Consider the following 23,537-nt stretch of genomic DNA (forward strand, 5'->3'; position numbering starts at 1 on the left):
TACCCAATTAAGTTCAGTGTGTGTTATATTATAATCTGTGACACTATAATCATCGCAGATGTTCGGTTTAATAAAATCAGTAAGCAAAGACATAAAAAATGGGTTGTGACAAGATTAGATGTCCAGTCCTAAATAGCAAGGTGTTAGATATATATATATAATCTATCAAAGATGATGTGACTTACCAAATGAAAGTGCTGGCAGGTCGACAGACACACAAACATACACACAAAATTCAAGCTTTCGCGACAAACTGTTGCCTCATCAAGAAAGAGGGAAGGAGAGGGAAAAGACGAAAGGATGTGGGTTTTAAGGGAGAGGGTAAGGAGTCATTCCAATCCCGGGAGCGGAAAGACTTCCCTTAGGGGGAAAAAAGGACGGGTATACACTCGCGCGCACACACACACACACACACACACACATCCATCCACACATATACAGACACAAGCAGACATATTTAAAGACAAAGACTTGTCTTTGTCTTTAAATATGTCTGCTTGTGTCTGTATATGTGTGGATGGATATGTGTGTGCGCGCGAGTGTATACCCGTCCTTTTTTCCCCCTAAGGGAAGTCTTTCCGCTCCCGGGATTGGAATGACTCCTTACCCTCTCCCTTAAAACCCACATCCTTTTGTCTTTTCCCTCTCCTTCCCTCTTTCCTGATGAGGCAACAGTTTGTTGCGAAAGCTTGAATTTTGTGTGTATGTTTGTGTGTCTGTCGACCTGCCAGCACTTTCATTTGGTAAGTCACATCGTCTTTGTTTTTAGATATATATTTCCTACGTGGAATGTTTCCCTCTATTATAACTATATATATGCTATACTCAGAAACATCCAATTGGCATTGAAAAATGCTTTAAGCATTATAATCTCACAAAACTGTGAGTTACAGGAGCTGATGAGGTCAATCGATATAGTGTTACTGATAGTCATTTAATTTAAGAAAAAAAATGTTTACTATTAAAAACTACCAATTTTCTTGTTTTTGTCATTTCATGCTTCAGGTACTCTGTCTTTTTTAGTTTCCTCACATTTATGTTACCTTGTTCCACATTTTTGCACTGTGATTGTTAAGTTTCAAATTCTACTTGTATTATAATTTGTATATTACTGTCACTGTACTAGTGCATATATTGATCCGTTGTCTTTGTTGATTCATTACTCTCTCCTTTTTTTCCATATTTTAATTCTCGTGATGTTTACATATGCTGAATACTGTACAAGGTCATAATTTCTGCTCACTGTTTCTCTAACACCTGAACATCACACACAAACTTTCCAGTGTTACCAATGTTTCATAGCAAAGTGTCCATTGACTTGTAGTGTTATTGCGGTACACAAATGTAATCCATTATGTGAACTACTGGCAGACTGATGAGTCTTTCCCATCCATTTCTGTTTGAAACTATACACACTCATTTGGCCCTGCATGTGTTGTATTGCTATGTTCTCACCTTTCATTAGGCACTCTTCTTAGTCTTGTCTACTTATATCCAGAAACAAACTTCCTTGATCGGTATATCTTCAATCCATTCATCTGGCTATGTATCATGCTAACCTATTTCATTTTGATCATAGTTGTAATTGCATCCTGCACTGTATGCTGTTCCCTTGATCCATTTATTTTCTTTTACCGTATCTCTTAATAATTCTTGCCATAATCCTCTCAACTACCCACTGAGCAACCCTAAGTTTTTAAGATTGTTTTTGCATTAAAAGCCCACCTCAGTGACAAAAGGCAAAACTGGTAAGTCACATTGATGGAGAGCTTTCATTTCAGGTACATCTGGATCTTCATTTTAAAAACTCTGTAGTTTAGCAAAAGCACGCCACACCTTTTTATGCCAATTTCGGTTTGTGTAAGTGTGATCATTGTCTTCAGTTACCTGTAGTACTGAAACTAATCCAGCTGGTTCTATGACTTCGTTGTATATTTGTACTGTTTTCTTTTTGATGTGTGAATTATGCATTTTTTCTTGTCTGTTTACATCAGCCTCTAATTCTTGTGTTATAACATTTTCTTGGGGATGGAATCTTAAATTTTTGTTGTTGTTGTGTCTCTCTCTCTCTCTCTCTCTCTCTCTCTCTCTCTCTGTCTCTGTCTCTGTCTCTGTCTCTGTCTCTCTCACTTTCCCCCTCCCTCTCTTTACTTTTTTTACTTCATTTCATCTCCCTGTATCCTTGTGTTTCTTGCGCTCTTTCAATAAAAAGTGGTAGTGTTAAGTTTACAGTTTTTATTGGGCTTTGTCTGCAGTTGACACCATTGTTTGCTAGGAAAAGACAGTTAGCCAGGTATGAGAAGTTCACACTTAAAACAGGTGGAAAATGAAGTTTAAGGTTCTAGAGTATTCGGTTTCAGAATCTAATAGTTTTACCTGCGTGGTGCTGCCCTTGTCATTAGTGTTGTGTAGTATAATCATTCTACAATGCAGAGCTACATTTTGTTCTCACTCACAGCCCCTAGTGATTTTTGTCTTTTAGGATATACATTCTTTTCTTCTTTGAGACTGGGTCTACAGAACAAATGGCAACTGCTGGTATCATTAAATAATTTAAACGTGTTATTGTTTTACAGAAGGCGCCTTGCAGTGGGCAGTAAACGTGATTACGCTCCCACAAAATGGAATAAATATTTCAGTGAATATGAAGATGTGCATGTTCGAGAAAACACATTTCGTGTGTATAAGCGAGGTGACAGTGGTCCTGCTTTGGTTTTATTACATGGTGGAGGATTCTCTGCACTTACTTGGGCAGTCTTTTCAGTAAGTAAATTCTCCAATCTACAACTGTTGCACAATTAATTTATATGATAGTGTCAAAGTCTCAATGTTCATAGGCATCGGTGACAAACTTGGTTGCGTGCCGAGTTCTGGCTATTGACCTGAGGGGCCATGGTGACAGTGAAACGACAGATGATGAGGACCTGTCTGCTAAGACAATGGCAAGGTAGGTTCATTAAACAAAAAGTTTTGTAAATTTCTAAATCTTCCTCGTGAAGTTAGCTAAAAAGTATTGCTAAATGAGAAAAATATTTTGTAAAGAGTTTTGACATAGGATGATAGTAAGATTTTTACAGAGTAACAGTAGTAACACTTTTCATTTTGTACCCAGTTCTCACTTTTCTAATTTTCCAAAGAAATGAGTCGTCATAAATATTTGAAGTGCCATTCCAATTTTAACTATTACATCTACAGACAGTATTAAATTTGAATCTTGAGTAATGTCTTACAGTGACCAGCTATAATTTTCATGAGCGATGATATTGTTTTTTGAGTGTTCTTATTTTATTTTTTAGCGATGTTGGAGATACTATAAGCATGCTGTATGGCACTGATGCTCCCCCAGTAATTTTGATTGGTCACAGCATGGGTGGGGCAATTGCAGTTCATGTTGCTGCTGCTGATTTAATACCATCACTTTGTGGACTAGTGGTAATAGATGTTGTTGAAGGGACTGCTATGGATGCTCTTACAAGTATGCAGAGTTTCTTACGTAGCCGCCCCACTGGGTTCAAATCAATAGAACAAGCTGTCGAATACAGGTAAGTGCTCAAAACTTTCAGCTGGCAAAAATATGTATGCTATCTTTAATTAAGGGGCTTAGTAGTAAATAAAGAATATCAGTTAAATACTGTGTACAAGAGACACATCCTTCATTCTCAGTTGTTGCGTATGTGGGTGTCTTATTAGCACCTAATTGATTTTGTTTTGAGTGTTTTTATGTTGCTGAAGAAGCCTAAAAATGTAATTAGCAACATATATTCTACTAAAATTCCCATGTTTTACCTTTGAATTTAGCCATTCAAGTAATTTTACAAGGCATCACCGAACATTTTAATGGGAAATAGTTTTGCAAGTTATCAGATTCTTTCTGCCACATGTATAAAATGAGAAACTTAATCCATGGTTAAAATGTTGTTGTAAACAATATTACTCTCTTATGGATCCATTTTGTTTGGTGTCTGCTCACTTCAGGGCACAATTAGTTTATATTGTCCTACTCAGTTTGATAAACAAATGACTTACTTTCTTATGAACGGTTGATTCTATTGACAAGGAACCCCTTGAGTGCTAGGTTGCAGAAGGCCAATGATGTTTTCAGCATATGGTGCCCCCCATGTTCTCTACCATGCAACCACAGTATTGGCTGCAAATGGCAACAGTAGTCGGCACTGGATATATCAAATAGTGAGCATAGCATGAGGCTTTCGAGTATAGTTGAACTGCTTAGTTGACTAGTAACTCACAACAGTGCTACAGTGCTAGTGGTGTTGATACAAAGCTGAGCAATAGCAACGATAATCAAAGCAAACATTGCATTATATGTACAACAGTTGCCGAATTTGACATTTGGTCAGAAAGGAACCCAAGGGATTTCGCAGAATAAGAAAGAAATGGCAGATGAAATATTAGCATTTCTGCAAGATGAGTCAGTGGAATGTGTGGTGCTGTATACACCCGACAGTGTGGACAATGTACATGAGGAGTACAATGATGATGCTTAACAAATGAAAGTGATATTGAAACAGGTGTGGAGCCATGCAGTGCATCATCATTGTTGGACAGGGAGCCACAAATCCCGTCTACAGTGAAACATAGTAAAGGACAATCGTCCAAGGAGCTGGTACTAAACATAATTACATATGTGGAGGATTATCCATAGCATAGTAAAAATAATAAGCAAATAAAATTGTGAATAGATATTCAATAAGTGTGCAGCAATATAACAGTGTAACTCATCAGAAAAACTACAGATATTCAAGAGAGAACAAGGTGCACCTGTTACAAAAACTGGTGTTTGCGAATTTCAAGGATGCTTGATTCAGTTTGAGGGCTTTGCATGGCAGTGACCTACTATGTCATGCTGCATGCAACATAGATTAGTCATTTCAGGGGAAATAGTGGATGTTTGCATAACTTGAAACAATATTACAGAACTGGAAAACGTAAGATAATGAAGTTTCAAACAAAGCGTTAACTTGACGATGCACACCAAACTGCAGAATTGGCCTGAAAATTTGTAGATAGATAAACAAACTTATCCCATCATTCAGTACGGAATTTGTGTTTTACTCTGACCAATGGGGATTTGAAGAGCAAATGCATGTGAAAGAAGCTCTGTAAATTATAGGTACCAAGACAGTTGTGTGAAAATCGACTAACATCAATGCCTTAACACATTTGTAGACAATTATGCTAGTTGTTAATCTGGATGGTAAATTGGCTGGAAAGTTATTAGTTATTGTGCTACAAGAAGTTGGCGGTGCTCTGCCTCCTACAATTCTTTCACATGTGCGTGATCTTCAGAAGGAATATTTATGTCACAGCAAGCAAGAATCGGAAAATTGGTGTAAGAGAACTAAAACTGTGGTATGATCACTGTTTTTGGCCAGTAGCTGGTCAAAATAAATTGCTTTTGCTTGATTCCTGGTCTGTGTGTAAAAATAATACTTTTTTAGAGCAAACTATCCCTCCTGAAAAATTTGTGACATTGTAAGTGATACCACCTGGAACCACTGAACAAATTCAGCCTCAGTATGTTTGTTTTCTATCATGCCTCTAAAACACATTATCACACTATCTGCAGCTCCGCCTTCCAGGATATCCAGTTTCATAATGATTTCAATGACAGACTGTTTCGCATTTGGTTTTATGCCATCACAGTCAATCAGTTCTCATTACCATGTTACACCACTATGAGTGTACATGCATTCTTTAAGAGTGGAAACGTAGCTGAACATCCTGCACGGTTTGTAACTCCCAAGAAGTTCACCTTTGATCTTGAAGGTGCAAATCTTTGTGATCACTGACACACCTTTTTTCATGCGGTTTTTATGGTGTAAGTTAGTGGTCTGTGTTGAACATTTCTTGAATGTTGTTGATTTCCATTTTGTGAAGTGTAATACATACATCCCATTGAAGGTTGATCTCTGCACCTCCTGGACACTCATTTTGTCACCCTTCTGATGAACATGGTGATTCGAACTTATGACCTCACACTCAGGGGGTTCCGTGTGTGTGTGTGTGTGTGTGTGTGTGTGTGTGTGTGTGTGTGTGTGTGTGTGTGTGTTTTATGATGATTAACATTAGACAGTAATGTGTTTGTTATGTAATGTGATGCAATAATTGATGTGACATGAAATAGGCTATTTAGGTCATCAGGTTAAATAACATAAACTTTTTTCTGAAGGTAATAAATCATATTTTCGGAGTTAATTGTTTCCAGTGTATAATGTTACTCAGTGTCTCACAAAATGTTCTTTCTTCTTCAGCCACACTATCCAAAATTAATAATTCACCATTTGGAAGCATTCATTATTTCAGCTCTAACTGTGATTTTAAATAATATTGTCATGTAGAAGAAGGTGTAATTATATGAATGACTTCACTTAACGAAGGTTTATTCAGCACTTGCACATACAAGAGTGTGGAGTGAATTGCCTCTGACCAGAACACATACAGTATATGTACAGTTACAGAACATTCCAGTACACTGATTCTTGACATTTGTGGATACTTCTAGAATGTACTCGAACCAAATATAGAAAATAAAATTGTACAGCCCAGGTAAGTTTTGAACTCGCGACCCTCCCTGCAACTGTTTAATATCATAACCGGTACACCACAGTGATGGTGCTACTCGGCTTCTTCTGCGACATTGCTCCCTCCTTAAGAGAACAGCGTCTCAGTGTTACGTTCTCATAGTCTGGGACCAAGTCATCGGTCCTGCATACTCAGACTCCCGATAACTGATGTTCACCCTGGTGGTGATCCTCTTAGAACTTCCTATGCTGCTACGCTCTTCATCACCTTTCCGCTTGTTGCCTGTTGCTGGAGCTGCAAATTTACCCTGGGTTGCAGGATCCTTGTGGGGCTTCATTCGAAGGATGTGGACCGTATCTCTGATCTTTCATCGTTTTGTGTTGGGGTCGAAATCTTCAACATCATAAGTGAAATTAGACAACTGTATTACAACCTTATAAGGTCCAAAGTAGCACCAGAGGAACTTCTCAGAGACCAACCTTCCATACAGGAGTGAAGATCCAGATGAGGTCACAAGGCTGGTAGACAACGGGGCAGTGGCTCGCGTTATACCTTTGGCAATTGTTTTCTTGAGCCTGCAGCATGTAGAGTTGAGCTAAGTGCCAAGCTTCCTCAACTCTGGTTAACACCTGGCTGATGTAGTCATCGTCCACGTCATCAGGATGTAACGGAAACACAGTGTCCACCGTCGTAGTCGCCTCACGCCAGTGCACCAGAAAAAAAATGGCGTAAATCCTGTGGTGTCTTGTTTGGCAGTGTTGAGGGCAAACATCACGAAAGGTAGCACTTCATCCCAGTTGCTACGCTCAACATTGATGAACATTGATAGCATGCTGGCCAAGGTCTTATTAATGTGTTCAGTTAGCCCGTTAGTTTTCGGATGGTAGGCAGTCGTCATGTGATGAGTAATGTTGGACTAATGGTTTATCTCTGTCACAAGATTCGATTGAAAAACTTTCCCTCGATCCGTAATCAACGACCTTGGGGCACCGTGTTTTAATACATTGTCTTCCACGATGAATTTGGCTACCTCGGATGCTTCGGCTGTTTCTATGGTTTTTGTAATGACATTGCATGTCAGATAATCAGTGCAAACAATAATAATTGTATTGCCACTAGCAGATGTTGGAAATCGTCCGAGGAGGTCAATCCCAACATGCTGAAAGGCATTTCGGCTGGTGGAATTGGTATGAGTCGGCCACGTGGTTTCTGAGGAACTGCCTTTCTCCTCTGGCACTCTTGACAGTGCGAAATATAGTGGCGGACACTCCTAAATAAACCTGGCCAGAAAAATCTCTTGCGGATTCTATCATATGTCTGAATAAATCCTAAATGTCTGGCATCAGGTGTGTCATAGAATTTCTGTAGAACATCTAAGCGCATGTGTTTAAGAATCACTGGTAGCCATCTCTTTCCAAACGGATCAAAGTTTTTCCTGTGAAGTAATCCATTAACTACCTTAAATTGTCCTTTCACATCCTCTGACAGACTTAAGGCGAGCATAATTTGAGATATCTTGGCATCCTCCTCCTGCTCAGCAGAGAGATCTTGGAGTGCAGCGAGACAGTCACGATCTTCATCAGTCTTGATGGTCTTGCACAGGGTTTCTTGAGAGACATTCGGCATCTTCGTGTTTTCTTCCAATTTTTTACACTATGGTAATGTCATATTCTTGAAGATGTAGTGCCCACCTGGCGAGTCGTCCTGTTGGATCCTTAAGACCTGTCATCCAACAAAGTGAATGATGGTCTGTAACAATTGTGAATGGCCTTCCATAGAGATACTGTCGAAATTTGCACATGGCCCAGATCACAGCAAGACATTCTCTTTCTGTAGTTGAGTAGTTTCTCTCAGCTTTTGTAAGTGTCTTAGTAGCAGAGGCTATAACCTTCTCTTTTCCATCTGAAATTTGTACCAGATCAGCACCGATCCCATACCTACTGGCATCTGTGTGTAGTTCTGTAGGTGCTCTCTCATCATACAAACCAAGTACGAGGTCGGTCAGTCAGAACATTTTGCAGCACATCGAAAGAATCTTGTTGAGCACCACCCCAGATAAATTTAGCATCGGCTTTTACAACTCTTGGAGTGGCCAGGCTTTGATACAAAAGTCTTTGATAAAACATCGGTAATAAGAACATAATCTGAGGAAGCTTCTCACACCTCTAATACTTGTAGGAATAGGAAATTCTGTTATAGATCTCACCTTTTCTGGGTCTGGCCGCACACCTTCGTTTGACACAAGGTGTCCAAGTATTTAGATTTCTTTTGCTCCAAAGAGACACTTTCTTAGATTAAGTTTCAGTCTGGCTTGTTGGAGACACTTAAGAACAGCCCTCAGTCTTTTTATGTATTCATCAAATGTCTCTGCGAACACTATAATGCTATCTAAATAACAAAGACACATCGTACACTTCAGGTGACTTAGAAGATTATCTATCATCCGTTCAAAAGTTGCTGGTGCATTACACAAACCAAACGGCATTCCCTTAAACTCATACAGGCCCGCAGGGGTGATGAATGCAGTTTCCTCATGATCAGCTTCATCTACTTTGGTTTACCAGTATCCCGAGTACATGTCCATGATTGAGAAAAACTTAGCCCCATTCAAGCAATCTAATGTATCATCAGTTCGTGGAAGATGGTAAACGTTCTTTTTAGTTACCTTACTAAGCTTCCTGTAATCAACACAGAAGCGGCAACTGCCATCCTTCTTCTTAACGAGGAGTGCTGGTGACGACCATGGGTTCTGCGAAGGCTGAATGATGTCATTCTTCATCACTTTCTCTAACTCGTCGTGAATTATTCGACGTTCCGTTGCTGACACATGGTTTGTTCTTCACCTGTTTATTGAAGCATTCAGAGAACTCTTGAAGAACGGCAAGTAGCTTCTTCTGTTGTTCCTTAGTTAGATAGTCGAGCTAGAAGATCTTGTCTCGTAGTGGTAGCACTAATTTTGCCACAGACTTGGCATGGGAGGTTTCTGTGACGCTCAGCTGTTCTTCGATTAACGGCTCAGTGTTTGCTACGCACGTGTGTCTTGGAAGGATCTGCAGTTCTCAGCGACATTTAACTATACACAATTCAGCGAATCCATTCTTAAACGAGACGCCGGAGGCTGGGATGACTAAGTTATTCTTCAGTGGTATGCTTCTCTTACATTCCACGACAAGATCCATGGGTTGCTGCATGGCATGACATGTGACAGTTACCTTTTTAGTGCTGACTGCAGGACCAAGGAAGACTAACATCTGGAGGAGCACACGTAGTCTCCACACACTTGGATGCGCATCTTCCTATCCACAGTATCTCATCTCATCTAGCATAATCTTCGAGCGACCACAATCTATAATTGCCTGACGAGCTTTAAAAAAGTCCTATCCGAGAATGACGATTAATTCTAAGGGCTGTGCATGGCCACTTATACCCACACATATCTTTGTGTACATTTTACATATTTCCCATTAGCCACCTTCAGCAGAGATGTTTTGTTGTCGACGAATACGGTTTTCTGCAAGTGGCGATGCAATTTCTCTGAAATGACTGAATATGGTGCTCCAGAGTCCCCAAGAGCTTGGGCTGATCGGCCATCCATGAGGATATCAACGTAGTTTCCTATCGTTTTTGTAGTGATCGACGGCGGAAGATTTTTCTCTTCGACGGCCTCACCTCCAAGAAAGGTCGCACCCTTTAGTTTTCCAGGTTGTGGTGGCTAAGTGATTGGCTGGCGCTTCTAAACGGCAATGGAGACCTTGATTGGCATGTTTGGGAGTGTCCTCTCCAGCAGCTAGCTTGTGTTGATGGTGACCTACGTCATCCTGCACCCACATCTTTTTGTTCATCTTTGTCGTCCCGGAGTTGGCGTCAGCTAAGATCGGTCCGCTGTCTTCTGGCGCGGTCGTCATCAAATATCTGCTGCCTTTCTAGACAATAGTGCACCACATGTCCCAGTCGTCCGCAGTGGAAACATACTGGTTGGTTATCCTGGGTCCTCCAGACGTCAGTCTTCATTGGTGCCCAAACAGGTTCCTCATGTGGCATTGTAGGAACATAACTTCGCCTTGGTCTCGACTTTTTCAACGTTTTAAAGGCAAATGAAGGATGAGAAATTGGGTTCAGTGTTTGTTCCACTTCCTCCCTTATGACCTCTTGAAACGTCTGAGTTTTTTGCTCACTGTGCAATCCAAATGCCTTCTGAACTTCCTCTCTCACTATCTGACGAAGAACACTTGTGAAATCAGTTCCTTCCTCCATCACAGACATCGATATAACTTTTGGAAGCTGTTCGATCTTCTTGCGTGTAATTTTTTTTATGCATTGTCTCGATATACTGGCACCATTTTATGAAGTCATCTGCTGTTGAAACCACTTTCAGGAGTAGGGCTTGATACATGTCCTGAGAAACACCCTTTATGAGATGTGCAACCTTATCTTCCTCCTTCATTCTAGGATCCACTATTTTTCACAGCCCCAAGACATCTTGAATGTAGGATGCTGTAGTTTCTCCTAGATGTTGTGCCCTCCACTTTAATCTTTCTTCAGCCTTGTCCTGTTGTTGTTGCGTGTCACCGAAATACTTGCGCATTTCCGCCAGGAATACTTCCCAGCTTGTGAACTTCTCCTCGTTGTTCTCATACCATTGCTTGGCAGTGCCCTCGAAGTAGAAAAATCCATTAGCCAAACACACGGTGTCATCCCATTTGTTAAATTTGGCTATACGCTCATACACTTTCAGCCACTTGCTTGGATCTTGGCCATTGTCACCAGAGAACCCAGAACGATGTCTCATGTGGTGGCACACAGTTGCTGTCATCATAACATCCTCTTCTTCTTCTGCCTCTGATGGATTGCAATCTGTTGAATATGGCATGAACTGGGGTTTCTCGCCACGTAAACGGCGGCTCTGTCGTTGCCTGATGGGAGCCACTGTGTCGTCAATAATGTGCTGTGTAACAGGTTCCAATACCCGGCGCCTTCACCAGAATAATGTCGCTTAGAGGAAGGTGTAAGTAGATGAATGACAAACACTAACTTCACTTAATGAAAGTTTATTCAACACATGCATATACAAGAGTGCGGAGCGAACTGCCTCCGGCCAGAACACATACAATATATATACAGCTACAGAGCATTCCAGTACAATGAGTCTTGACATTTGGGATACTTATAGAATCTACTCGAACTGAATATACAAATTAAAATTGTACAGTCCAGGTGAGTTTTGAATTCACGACCCTCCATGCAACAGTTTAGTATCATATCCGCTACACCACAGTGACGGTGATACTCAACTTCTTCTGCGACAATATTTTCAATAAGAAATTTTTTTATATTGTCATAGCTATGATAATCATTTTCTTTCACACACACACACACACACACACACACACACACACACACACACACACACACACACATCCCGTAGCTATGTTTTGTTATTCTCTGTGAATGTTAAGTCTTTGTTTCATATCACGTAGATTGGAAAAAAATACTTACATGCAACAATTAATATGACATAAAGTTATATACTATTTATTTATGTATTTCAGTGTTCGTAGTGGACAAGTCAGAAATTTGGAGTCAGCTAAAGTTTCTATGCCTGGCCAAATAAAGAAGTAAGTACAATATAGGCTTATGAAGGAAAGTAGTGAAGTAATGTTGTAGTAGTGAATGAATGAAACCATTATCTAACCTACAGCAGATTTTAAAACCCAGTAACTTCTATGTAACATTTTAGTAGAATGTTTTGCACCCAAAGTAAGAAATATATGAAAGAGTTTTACTTGCTTGAATTGTTTGCATGTGTGAAAGAGTTTGAGAAATAAGGCAAGTTCATAAAATTTCAATATTTTGTATTAAATAGTATAGTGAGAAGTAAACTATGGAATGTCAGAGTTTGGACACTTTTCACTTACAGCTTCAGAATTCCAATGCCGAATGTTCTGCTAGTTCACATACTCCGATAAATGCAGCCATGCTTCATCAGATAAAAGGACATTTCAGGATTATCTTCATCATGGGCAGTTGGAGTACTAATGCCAAGCTACAGTATGTGCATTGGTCAGTCAGTGCGCTAGAGTAACTTGGTCAAGTTTGAGTTTGTGCACAGCTCCGTGAGCCGATGCTATTGGTGAATCAGTCTGAAGTGCTACAGTTGGGCCACTGAAAGAAGGTCTGGGGCAGCCAGTGTCTCTTTTGCCAGTGCTTCTACATGGCTGTTTGTTGTTAAACGATGTAAATTACATGATTACGACCATCACACCAGAAGATTTTAGAGCCATTGCAGTGCCAAACTACTGAAATGTGAAAAAACATTAATAATCTCGAGGATCAAAACACTCTTATCTTCATAATTAAAAAGAAAAGGTTTGGAAATATATTGTGAGGTAAAGAAAAGATTTTAATGTTTCAGTATGTATTTAAATGCATAGCTGCACCTGTTGTCTGCATCTTACGGAAGAGAGTAGACACCACAGTCTCCAGTGTATGTGCATTCAAGATCAACATCTCCTGTTTCATCATCACTGTCTTTACTGTACTCTTGCTGCTGCTGCTGCTGCTGCTGCTGCTGCTATAATCCCCTAACCTTTTACTGATTCTTCCACTCTGTGTTCCTGTGCAACTTCTCATTACCATTCCTGTATGGGAGTAATACTGCCCAATGCCTCGTACACATTAAAAATTCAATACCTTTTAAATTCAAATTTTTATTTCTGTCTGCAACATTCAGATTTCTCCTGAGCCCAAACGAATTCCTCTGTGTTGAAATGGCAATGATATGGTGGATGGCACAATACTTTATGACCGTTTTCCTTGCAATTTTGTCAATGTCATAAATGATATACGATTTATGGTGTTTCCAGATTTCAAGATTTGTCAAGGTGTATATGACCCGGGAGATCTGGGAAAAACCCGGTAATTTTTTCATCTGGGAGAAAACTGGGAAAACCTGGGAATTTTTTAGAATTCCAGGAATTTTTCATTGTTTTAGTTTTCAGTTAAATTTTTGTAATTTTGGCTGGTTGAACCGATAATCTAAGAAAGGATATTACTGTATCCCGCTACTGCAGCAATAAAATGTAAACGAGAGAGAAAAATGAAAATAAAACTTCATTTCCGAAGGAAATGTGCCACGTACATCATCAAAACACAGTGCTCATACAAGTGTCTGCCAACAGCAAAATGTGTCAAAGCTTTTAGGAAGACTATGAAATACTTCATAACAACAAATTGCCTCTGATGAGCGTGACGTCACAACTGTTTACATTAGAGTCATTCGAACAGTTGAGAGCAGGCTCATGCGCATGCGCAGTTGAGTCACATATGAGTAGTACATTCTCCCGTTTCTGGCTACAGAAGTGTGACTGTCACGTGTATAAGCAGTAGCAGTAAGCAGCCAAATGCTACCTGAAAAAATTTTACTGGTGCGTCCAATCTGCCAGATTCACACGTGCACAGCAGGCGCGGATCTTGCGGCCAGTGGTGGGGGGGGAGGGGGGAGAACTGGGGTGTCTGGGTCGGCTGTTTGGAAATATCGTAGATCTGGGGAAGATGCACAGAGCAGTCTGAATTATAGTGGGAAGGTGGGTAGTCTCCACGTGACCCGTGTTTACGTTTAGTGATTTTGCTGTTTCCTCTTTGTTCACTGCTCTCCAGTAAAATGAAAACAAAACAGATTTCTGTGGCCTGAAGCTATCAAGTGAATTAAAATACGTTCACATAATTATGAAGGCCTAAAATGTTATTAGTTTCAGATCTTATTTTATTTCCATGTTTCTGACAGTCAAGCATTAATTGCCTTGCAGAACAATGAAGTTATTTTTGTCAGTTTGCTAAAGAAATTTGGCTTTTATTAATCTTTTCTGCTGAGGCAGTCAATTTATTTGAAACGAAGTGTTTCATTCCACGCTTTTGGCTAGTTTCAACTGTTCACTGCATTTCAAGTGCACATTTTCATCTTCTAGCACATATGGCATTATGCCATAATAAAGAACCAATCAAGAAATAATACAGTACTGGTACTCCAAGAACGTTTAAGTCTTTAAAACCAGACTGAAAAGCTTAATATCATGTCAAGGCCTACTTCATTGGGAATCTGGACATACAAATGTGCACTATAAGCCGAATTATGCATTTTAGTATGGTTCATGAAATTCAAATGCTCGTGGAGTATCCACTGATGTCTTGTTTCTTTTAGGACATAATGTAAGATATTTTAATGTACAAACATATGGGCTTCCTACGTAATTGTAGCTGCACAAGTGCAGGGACGACTGTTATCTGCTACTCTCTGCCAAGTGCTGAAACGAACCTATTTCTAACAGGTCACGGGAAAATATTGCGAATGGTGGTTTGAAAAGCATTAAGCCTATTTTGCACAACGACTGTGTGCAGATATCCGAAAAGGGAACATTATTCTCTGTTCCCCCACTTCATATTTCAGTTCGTCCACACACCATGAACACACGTAATCTCAAAACTCGCGCAACTAGTGTTGCCAAAGTTGGAATATGCCGAAAGTGTTTAGTTTGACAGAGTTGGGCGACTGTGCATGTGCAGTGGCCGGTAGTGCAGTTGCCTGCAACCTAGTGTTGTGTAAACTAGGCTTTACTTTCAAAGTAAATTTCCTTTTACGCAAGATGAACTATGTGCGAGAATGTACGATGAATTTTTAAGATGAATTTTTAAAATCAAAGAGCGTTTGTCTCTCATTTAAAAATCAACTCTTTGAGGACAAGCCATTTAGAAGAATTTAGAGTCCAGAAGATCAGACATTTATGTCATTATTAAACATTTTTCTGGCACATTTGTGTGATGTATCTTAAAGTGTAACACGCGCAAAAAAAAATCAACATTATATGGGAAAGCATAGCTTTTCTCCGCAGCTTCTTAATCTATAGGTAGTGGAGAGCAGGCGTGGTAATTAAGAAGATAATCACTCATTCTTCCATCACTTTCTATGAATACTTTTATTCTCGCAGTGTATACACAATGCGTGTAGCGTAGAGTGCGTACTACAGAGAACTGATCTGACAAAGATACAGTTGTTCTCGCTATGGTAGGGTAGTGACATTATTGGGGAGTGAGCCAGAGTTCTACGTCCCCAAAAATCGTAGAGACCAATATTATATGTGAATGAGCTGTTATTCTCATAGCAACGCTATGTATATTAATTTAAACCATCAACTTTTTCCTGTTTGTCTTTTCGCGCTACTTAACAGTGATATTGCTATTGGCTGACTACATCATGTATCCTGTACTCTGAATATCCGCTGTCATCAGCTGGCAAGATCATGTGACTTGAGCTGTGACTGGCTGAAAAAAGCACATCACAATCTTGATTTCAATGGTTCAGAAAGTAACATGTGGTATTAGGTGAAATTCGCATTTATACTTCCGTAAAACGAAAATATGCAGCGTACATGTTGCTGCACGTCAAAGATCTTTCCAAAACATGTTCCCCTACTGAGTTTTGTTTTCTAAAGTGCTAAGAAAGTCTACACCAATGTTTAAAACCATAGCCATTCAAAGGATTGATAACTCTTACAGTTCCGAGATAAAGTATACTGTGACGTAACATGGAAAAGTGTATTTTCACCCAGGAGAAGATTAAATTTTAACCGGGAAAAATCCGCGAAATTTTTTTCCTTGTCTGCGTATACACCCTGTTCGTGCTTTTTTTCATTTTACTATTAAATGAATATATGCCGTTCTTGCCTACTTAGTCCACTGTGTCACTTCCTGCTGCTGCATGTAGAAGCTTTATTTAACTGAACAGGTATAAGATGCATTATCAAAAATTATTCAGTTGAGTTTTCTTCTGTGTTTGGAAGCAAAGAGTGTGCTAACCATTCTTTAAGTTCTGTTGCTGTAATTTCTTCATGGTAGTCTACAGATTTCTTCTATGTAAGCAACAAAACGTTTGGAACAAACCCACTGATCGTTCTAGCATCTAAAACAATGAACTGACTGTCTTCTCCATTTGGAACTTGCAGTGTCATGGATCTATGCAGTTGGTTTGAAATGACTAATATTTACCTGCATTTAGTCCAAACAAATGATTTCGTGAGGTTTGCATTTGCATACCTCCCTCAAAAACTGGCATCTTCAGGCAACAATACCTTCCCATTCAAGCAAAACTCCTCTTCCAGGAATTGTTTTCCATTGAAATCTCATCTTCTTTAGCGCCACTGAAAGTCCGGGTTTTCATTAAAAAAAAACCTCAGGATCTCATAGTGAGAGATTGAACTTCTTCCATGTGAGATATATTTTCTGCACATAACAGTCTTATATATGTTGCTGAATTGCGTCTTCTTGAAAATGATCCAGTTCCATCATTTTAGCAACACACTCTCTGGTTTTTCCTCAAGTCAAAAGAGTAGCAGTTGTTTCTTTTAAATCTTCATCTCACTTCTCTCTTATTTCCTTCATAGCGATAGTTACAATTTTCAGAGCTGCAGCTACTTGTTCGACAAAGATGTAAGAGGCCCACTGTTATCATTTTCTTCATCAAAATAGCATCGTATATTATATACAAACCCATAATTTTGGCAGAGGTAGCTCCCATATCTACTTTCCTGTAGCTTGAGGAAGAGATCATACTTCCAGACACATTTGAAATTGCCAGTACTACACTACACACACCTCACTGTTAACAAAATCTGTATCAGTAACTCATGATCTGCAACAAATGTGCAGCCTTGAGTTGTGTAAGTGTGGCAGTGTCACACCATCACTGTAGCAACATTTATTAGTCCCAGAGCACAGATTGTCACTGAAGTGTCCCCCCCCCCCCCCCTCTCTCTCTCTCTCTCTCTCTCTCTCTCTCTCTCTCTCTCTCTCTCTCTCTCTCTCTCTCACACACACACACACACACACACACACACACACACACACACACACACACACACACACACACAAAATAAATACACCACCTGCCACACTGTCCAAGCACTTGACCAGAATGTCATGTGATGACCACAAACAGTCCATGTAGGTACTGATTCAACTCGAAGCTGGAGACTGCACTGAATTGTACATGAAATGCCCTGTATTTTTGAAGCTAAATATAGCTTACTGTTAAAGTATTATTATTTATCTCAAGGTTGATGCAACCAAACAGTTCAAACTCGAGGATGTCGTATTCATAACAATATTAGCTTTCCCTTTTGTGAAGATAAATGCCTCTCTCTTGTGATATCACTAGAAGTGTCATCCTCTTCATATTCAGATATCTCAATTCTACCTTCATTTTAATCCTCGTATCCTCTGAAGATCAGGAGGACGTTATCAGGAGAAAGAAAACTGGCATTCTTTGGTCGGAGCATGGAATGTCAGAGCCCTTAATCAGGCAGGTAGGTTAGAAAATTTAAAAAGGGAAATGGATAGGTTAAAGTTAGATGTAGTGGGAATTAGTGAAGTTCGGTGGCAGGAGGAACAAGACTCTGGTCAGGTGAATACAGGGTTATACATACAAAATCAAATAGGGGTAATGCAGCAGAAGGTTTAATAATGAATAAAAAAAAATAGGAATGCGGGTAAGCTACTACAAACAGCAAAATGAACGCATTATTGTGGCCAAGATAGATATGAAGCCCACGCCTACCACAGTAGTACAAGTTTATATGCCAACTAGCTCCGAAGATGATGAAGAGATTGATGAAATGTATGATGGAGATAAAAGAAATTACTCAGGTAGTGAAGGGAGATGAAAATTTAATAGTCATGGGTGACTGGAATTCGATAGTAGGAAAAAGAAGAGAAGGAAATGTAGTAGGTGAATATGGAATGATGGTAAGGAATGAAAGAGGATGCTGCCTGGTAGGATTTTGCGCAGAGCATAACTTAGTCATAGCTAACACTAGGTTCAAGAGTCATGAAAGAAGGTTGTATACATGGAAGAAGCCTGGAGATACTCGAAGGTGTCAGATAGATTATATAATGATAAGACAGAGATTTAGGAACCAGGTTTTAAATTGTAAGACATTTCCAGGGGCAGATGTGGACTCTGACCACAATCTATTGGTTATGAACTGAAGATTACAACTGAAGAAACTGCAAAAAGGTGGAAATTTAAGGAGGTGGGACCTGGATAAACTGACAGAACCAGAGGTTGTAGAGAGTTTCAGGGAGAGCATTAGGGGACGATCGACAAGAATGGGGGAAAGAAATATAGTAGAAGAAGAATGGATAGCTTTGAGGGATGAAATAGTGAAGGCAGCAGAGGATCAAGTAGGTAAAAAGACAAGGGCTAATAGAAATTCTTGGGTAACAGAAGAGATATTGAATTTAATTGATGAAAGAAGAAAATATAAAAATGCGGTAAATGAAGCAGGCAAAAAGGAATACAAACGTCTCAAAAATGAGATCGACAGGAAGTGCAAAATGGCTAAGCAGGGATGGCTAGAGGACAAATGTAAGGATGTAGAGACGTATATTACTAGGGTTAAGATAGATACTGCCTACAGGAAAATTAAAGAGACCTTTTGAGAAAAGAGAACCACTTGTATGAATATCAAGAGCTCAGATGGCAACCCAGTTCTAAGCAAAGATGGGAAAGCAGAAAGGTGGAAGGAGTATATAGAGGGTCTATACAAGGGCGATGTACTTGAGGATAGTATTATGGAAATGGAAGAGGATGAAGATGAAATGGGAGATATGATACTGCGTGAACAGTTTGACAGAGCACTAAAAGACCTGAGTCGAAACAAGGCCCTCGGAGTAGACAACATTCCACTAGAACTACTGATAACCTTGGGAGAGCCAGTCCTGACAAAACTCTACCATCTGGGTGAGCAAGATGTATGAAACAGGCGAAATACCCTCAGACTTCAAGAAGAATATAATAATTCCAATCCCAAAGAAAGCAGGTGTTGACAGATGTGAAAATTACCGAACAATCAGTTTAATAAGCCACAGCTGCAAAGTACTAACACGAATTCTTTACAGACGAATGGAAAAACTTGTAGAAGCTGACCTTGGCGAAGATCAGTTTGGATTCCGTAGAAATGTTGGAACACGAGAGGCAATACTGACCCTACGACTTATCTTAGATAATAGATTAAGGAAAGGCAAACCTATGTTTCTAGCATTTGTAGACTTAGAGAAAACTTTTGACAATGTTGACTGGAATACTCTCTTTCAAATTCTGAAGGTGGCAGGGGTAAAATACAGGGAGCGAAAGACTATTTACAATTTGTACAGAAACCAGATGACAGTTATAAGAGTTGAGGGACATGAAAGGGAAGCAGTGGTTGGGAAGGGAGTGAGACAGGGTTGTAGCCTCTCCCCGATGTTATTCAATCTGTATATTGAGCAAGCAGTGAAGGAAACAAAAGAAAAATTCGGAGTAGGTATTAAAATCCATGGAGAAGAAATAAAAACTTTGAGGTTCGCCTATGACATTGTAATTCTGTCAGAGACAGCAAAGGACTTGGAAGAGCAGTTGAACGGAATGGATAGTGTCTTGAAAGGAGGATATAAGATGAACATCAATAAAAGCAAAACGAGGATCATAGAATGCAGTCAAATTAAGTCGGGTGATGCTGAGGGAATTAGATTAGGAAATGAGACACTTAAAGTAGTAAAGGAGTTTTGCTATTTGGGGAGCAAAATAACTGATCATGGTCGAAGTAGAGAGGATATAAAGTGTAGACTGGCAATGGCAAGGAAAGAGTTTCTGAAGAAGAGAAATTTGTTAACATCGAGTATAGATTTAAGTGTCAGGAAGTTGTTTATGAAAGTATTTGTATGGAGTCTAGCCATGGTTGGAAGTGAAACGTGGACGATAAATAGTTTGGACAAGAAGAGAATCGAAGCTTTCGAAATGTGGTGCTACGGAAGAATGCTGTAGATTGGATGGGTAGATCACATAACTAATGAGGAGGTATTGAATAGAATTGGGGAGAAGAGGAGTTTGTGGCACAACTTGACTAGGAGAAGGGATCGCTTGGTGGGACATATTCTGAGTCATCAAGGGATCACCAATTTAGTATTGGAGGGCAGTGTGGAGGGTAAAAATAGTAGAGGGAGACCAAGAGATGAATACACTAAAAAGATTCAGAAGGATGGTACTGGGAGATGAAGAAGCTTGCACAGGATAGAGTAGCATGGAGAGCTGCATCAAACCAGTCTCTGGACTGAAGACCACAAAAACAACATCCTCTGAAGATATACCAACTCCTCTTCATGTGAAGGCTACATATTGCTATTTGTATAATAAAGTGTTGTGTTATGTTCTAATGTGTGTTGTTTTATACAGATGCCAAGATACTTCATCTGACAAAGTTGGTCACTTCCTTCTCATGCTATCCTTATCTGAGTGTGTTGAATGATGAAATGTTGCCTTAAACCATCCATCCGTATGACTGCTTTTGAAAGGATAAAATACCCAAATCGTTTTCTTACATAATGAGTTGTGCTACATTTGTTTTAAACAGTTGCTTGAAATGTTTAATGGTCTCACAGGAATTGAGGACATAATAATATTCAGTTACTAGTAAATGCTTGCAATATTTTCAGGAACTAGCTTAGAAAAGCATTCTTTTAGTCTGTTTCTTTGTGCTAGCTAGTAATTTTTTGAACATTGACCGCAATAAGTGTCTGTACTAATTGGCCTAGAAACAAGGAATCAAATCTATATACATGTCTCTATCTTGTCTGATCTGAGGTCCTTTTGTATCTTAATGTTTTCACAGACTTTGATTATAATTTCCGTTACTGGGGTGGTGAACATTCTGAAAATGTTACTACATTTTCCACTTCCCACAATTTATTGCATTGTCATCTTACCTGTCAAGTCATTAAACGTTTATTTGGATTTGATTGCTTTGCCATTGCTTATAATTTCATTGATGAATTAAATTATTGTTCTTTCTCTTGTATACACAGCTGTGTTACTAACAAGGCAGCTACAAATGACCTTAATTTGTATGAACCTTCAGAGGAATCACTCGTTGCTGAGATATTATCTTCCGAGAATGTTATCCAAGAAGAACCAAGTGGAGAAGAAAATGACAACACTTCTTGTAGTGGTACAAATGCAACTCATCATACCAGAGACTCTTCAGATACAGATGATACGTGGGATCAACAAAGCTGTTCTGTCCAAGTAAGGGTAGATTCTTTGTAAATTAGCTGTTCTCTACAAATGAAGTGAAACTTAATTCTGATAAGTCACACAAAAATTGTGGTACTTTATTTGCATATTAATTCCTGGTTGTAAAGTCTGTTCACCATTTCATCTTACTAGAGTTTTGAAGTTAGTGGGCTATGAAGTACTGTGTCTAGATTGTCAGTGGTGGAAACGATAAACAATTTTAGCAACATAATTGAAGAAAAAAACTGATGCTATTTTCTATTCTGTGCAGTCACAATATTGAATGGAACACACTATATGGTGTCACAGACACTACCGTCCCACTATCTGCAATACTATCTCCTTTCTGCCATTTAACCATGCAGATTTAGAAATCTACATCTTATTGTTTATGGCAACTATGGTACATTGAACTTAGTATTAACACACACACACACACACACACACACACACACACACACAGTTTTGCATCACCCCTATATTTCAAAATGCATGGCACAGAAACATAATTCTCTGAGGCATGCACATAATTTCTTTGCAATGTTTCTAGATCACCAAATGGAAAGAAAATCGTGTAGTGACAAAATCAGTTTCACATTGAAGTTTTTTTACAGCACTCTTTACTTCTGTACAGGCTTGAGTCTGTAGTGGCATACCTTTGATGAGATCATCAAGTCAGCCTTGGTCCAAATTGTCCCACTCTTCAATGGCAATCCTGCATGAGTCGCACAAAGTGTGTGGTCATTGTCAACACCCAAAAACAGCTTGTTTCAATTGATCCTACCCATGTTCAATTGGTCTCATATTTTGGAACAGGCAGGCCACTCTGTGGTGGTGATCCTAGCATGCTGAAAGTATGTGTTCACGAGAAGAGCACCTTGAACGTGAGAGTTATCATCCATCAAGATGAAATTGTCACTAAAATGTTGACAGCATGGTTGCGTTGTTGGTTACAGAATTTCGTCCCTGTACATTAGAGTGGTGAGTTTTCCCTCAACAATCAGAAGAGCTGTACATGGCCTCATGCACCCCAGAACATCTCTCTGCCACCACCTTGATGCACATGGGAAACAGTGTTGGGAGACATTCAGTATTATCTGGTTGTCTCCAGACACGTAGTCTGCAATGATCGCTGTCCAAATATCAGAGCTGCATGCATCAACACCACTTGACCCCAACTCTGGTGCATCCATACTGTAAGATTTCTTGCTAATCGGTGGTGATGATCTGGTTCTCGCCATGTTGTTGAGAGTGGAGATTCGCATCATGCACTCTTCTCCTTATCGTTTGGTGCAATCTGCAACATCCTGTAGCCCTTCACATGCTGAATACAGTTCTGGAGCACTCAGCCCATGGTTCCTTTGACTCAAAAGTTGTAGATATCTGCCGTCTTGTGCACTTTGCAAATGTGGACAGTATGTGTGGTGTGAGTCCTCAAAACTATCTTCCAGGCGGGACTGATACCCCATCCACAGCACATCACTTTGACTCTGGTGCACACATCGAGCAACTTCCTCGGTTGATAAGCCTTATTTGCATTGATGGTTTGGACCCGATCATCGGTTGCAATTGTCCTTAGTAGCAGAATTGATGTTCACTCTGGTGTTCCCGTGCTGTCCCTAAGGCCATACCCTACAGCAAGGAACATTTGGATATGCGACACTCCAGAAACAAGTGGCAACATCAGGCGATGTGCTTGGGTGTGCTGCATGCAAATGATAGTCTCCTGCTATAAGATGGCTTCTAGAACTGACCATCTGTTTCTATAAAATGGCACCTCTAAACTGTAGAACATTGTAGCTTGAGGGTAAGGCAGCAAAATTAGCTTTGCTTAGGAAAATAAAGTGATACAGAAGCACTGTGCATGAAATTTATGAAGGGAGGTATCTTCATGGAG

At 39.7% G+C, this 23,537-nt stretch overlaps 1 protein-coding gene across 4 annotated transcripts in view; it reads left to right on the forward strand.

The window, feature by feature from the left end:
* Positions 1 to 23,537, forward strand: part of LOC124721434 (protein phosphatase methylesterase 1) — an 87,766-nt gene that overhangs the window by 25,579 nt on the left and 38,650 nt on the right. For all 4 annotated transcript variants that reach the window (XM_047246409.1, XM_047246410.1, XM_047246408.1 and 1 more), the window contains exons 2-6: positions 2,577 to 2,763; positions 2,838 to 2,947; positions 3,297 to 3,542; positions 12,093 to 12,158; positions 21,433 to 21,652. In XM_047246409.1, coding sequence (XP_047102365.1) covers positions 2,577 to 2,763; positions 2,838 to 2,947; positions 3,297 to 3,542; positions 12,093 to 12,158; positions 21,433 to 21,652 — 829 coding nt within the window. The remainder of the gene's footprint in view (positions 1 to 2,576; positions 2,764 to 2,837; positions 2,948 to 3,296; positions 3,543 to 12,092; positions 12,159 to 21,432; positions 21,653 to 23,537) is intronic.

Source organism: Schistocerca piceifrons, chromosome X, assembly GCF_021461385.2.
Source record: "Schistocerca piceifrons isolate TAMUIC-IGC-003096 chromosome X, iqSchPice1.1, whole genome shotgun sequence".
Taxonomy (NCBI): domain Eukaryota; kingdom Metazoa; phylum Arthropoda; class Insecta; order Orthoptera; family Acrididae; genus Schistocerca; species Schistocerca piceifrons.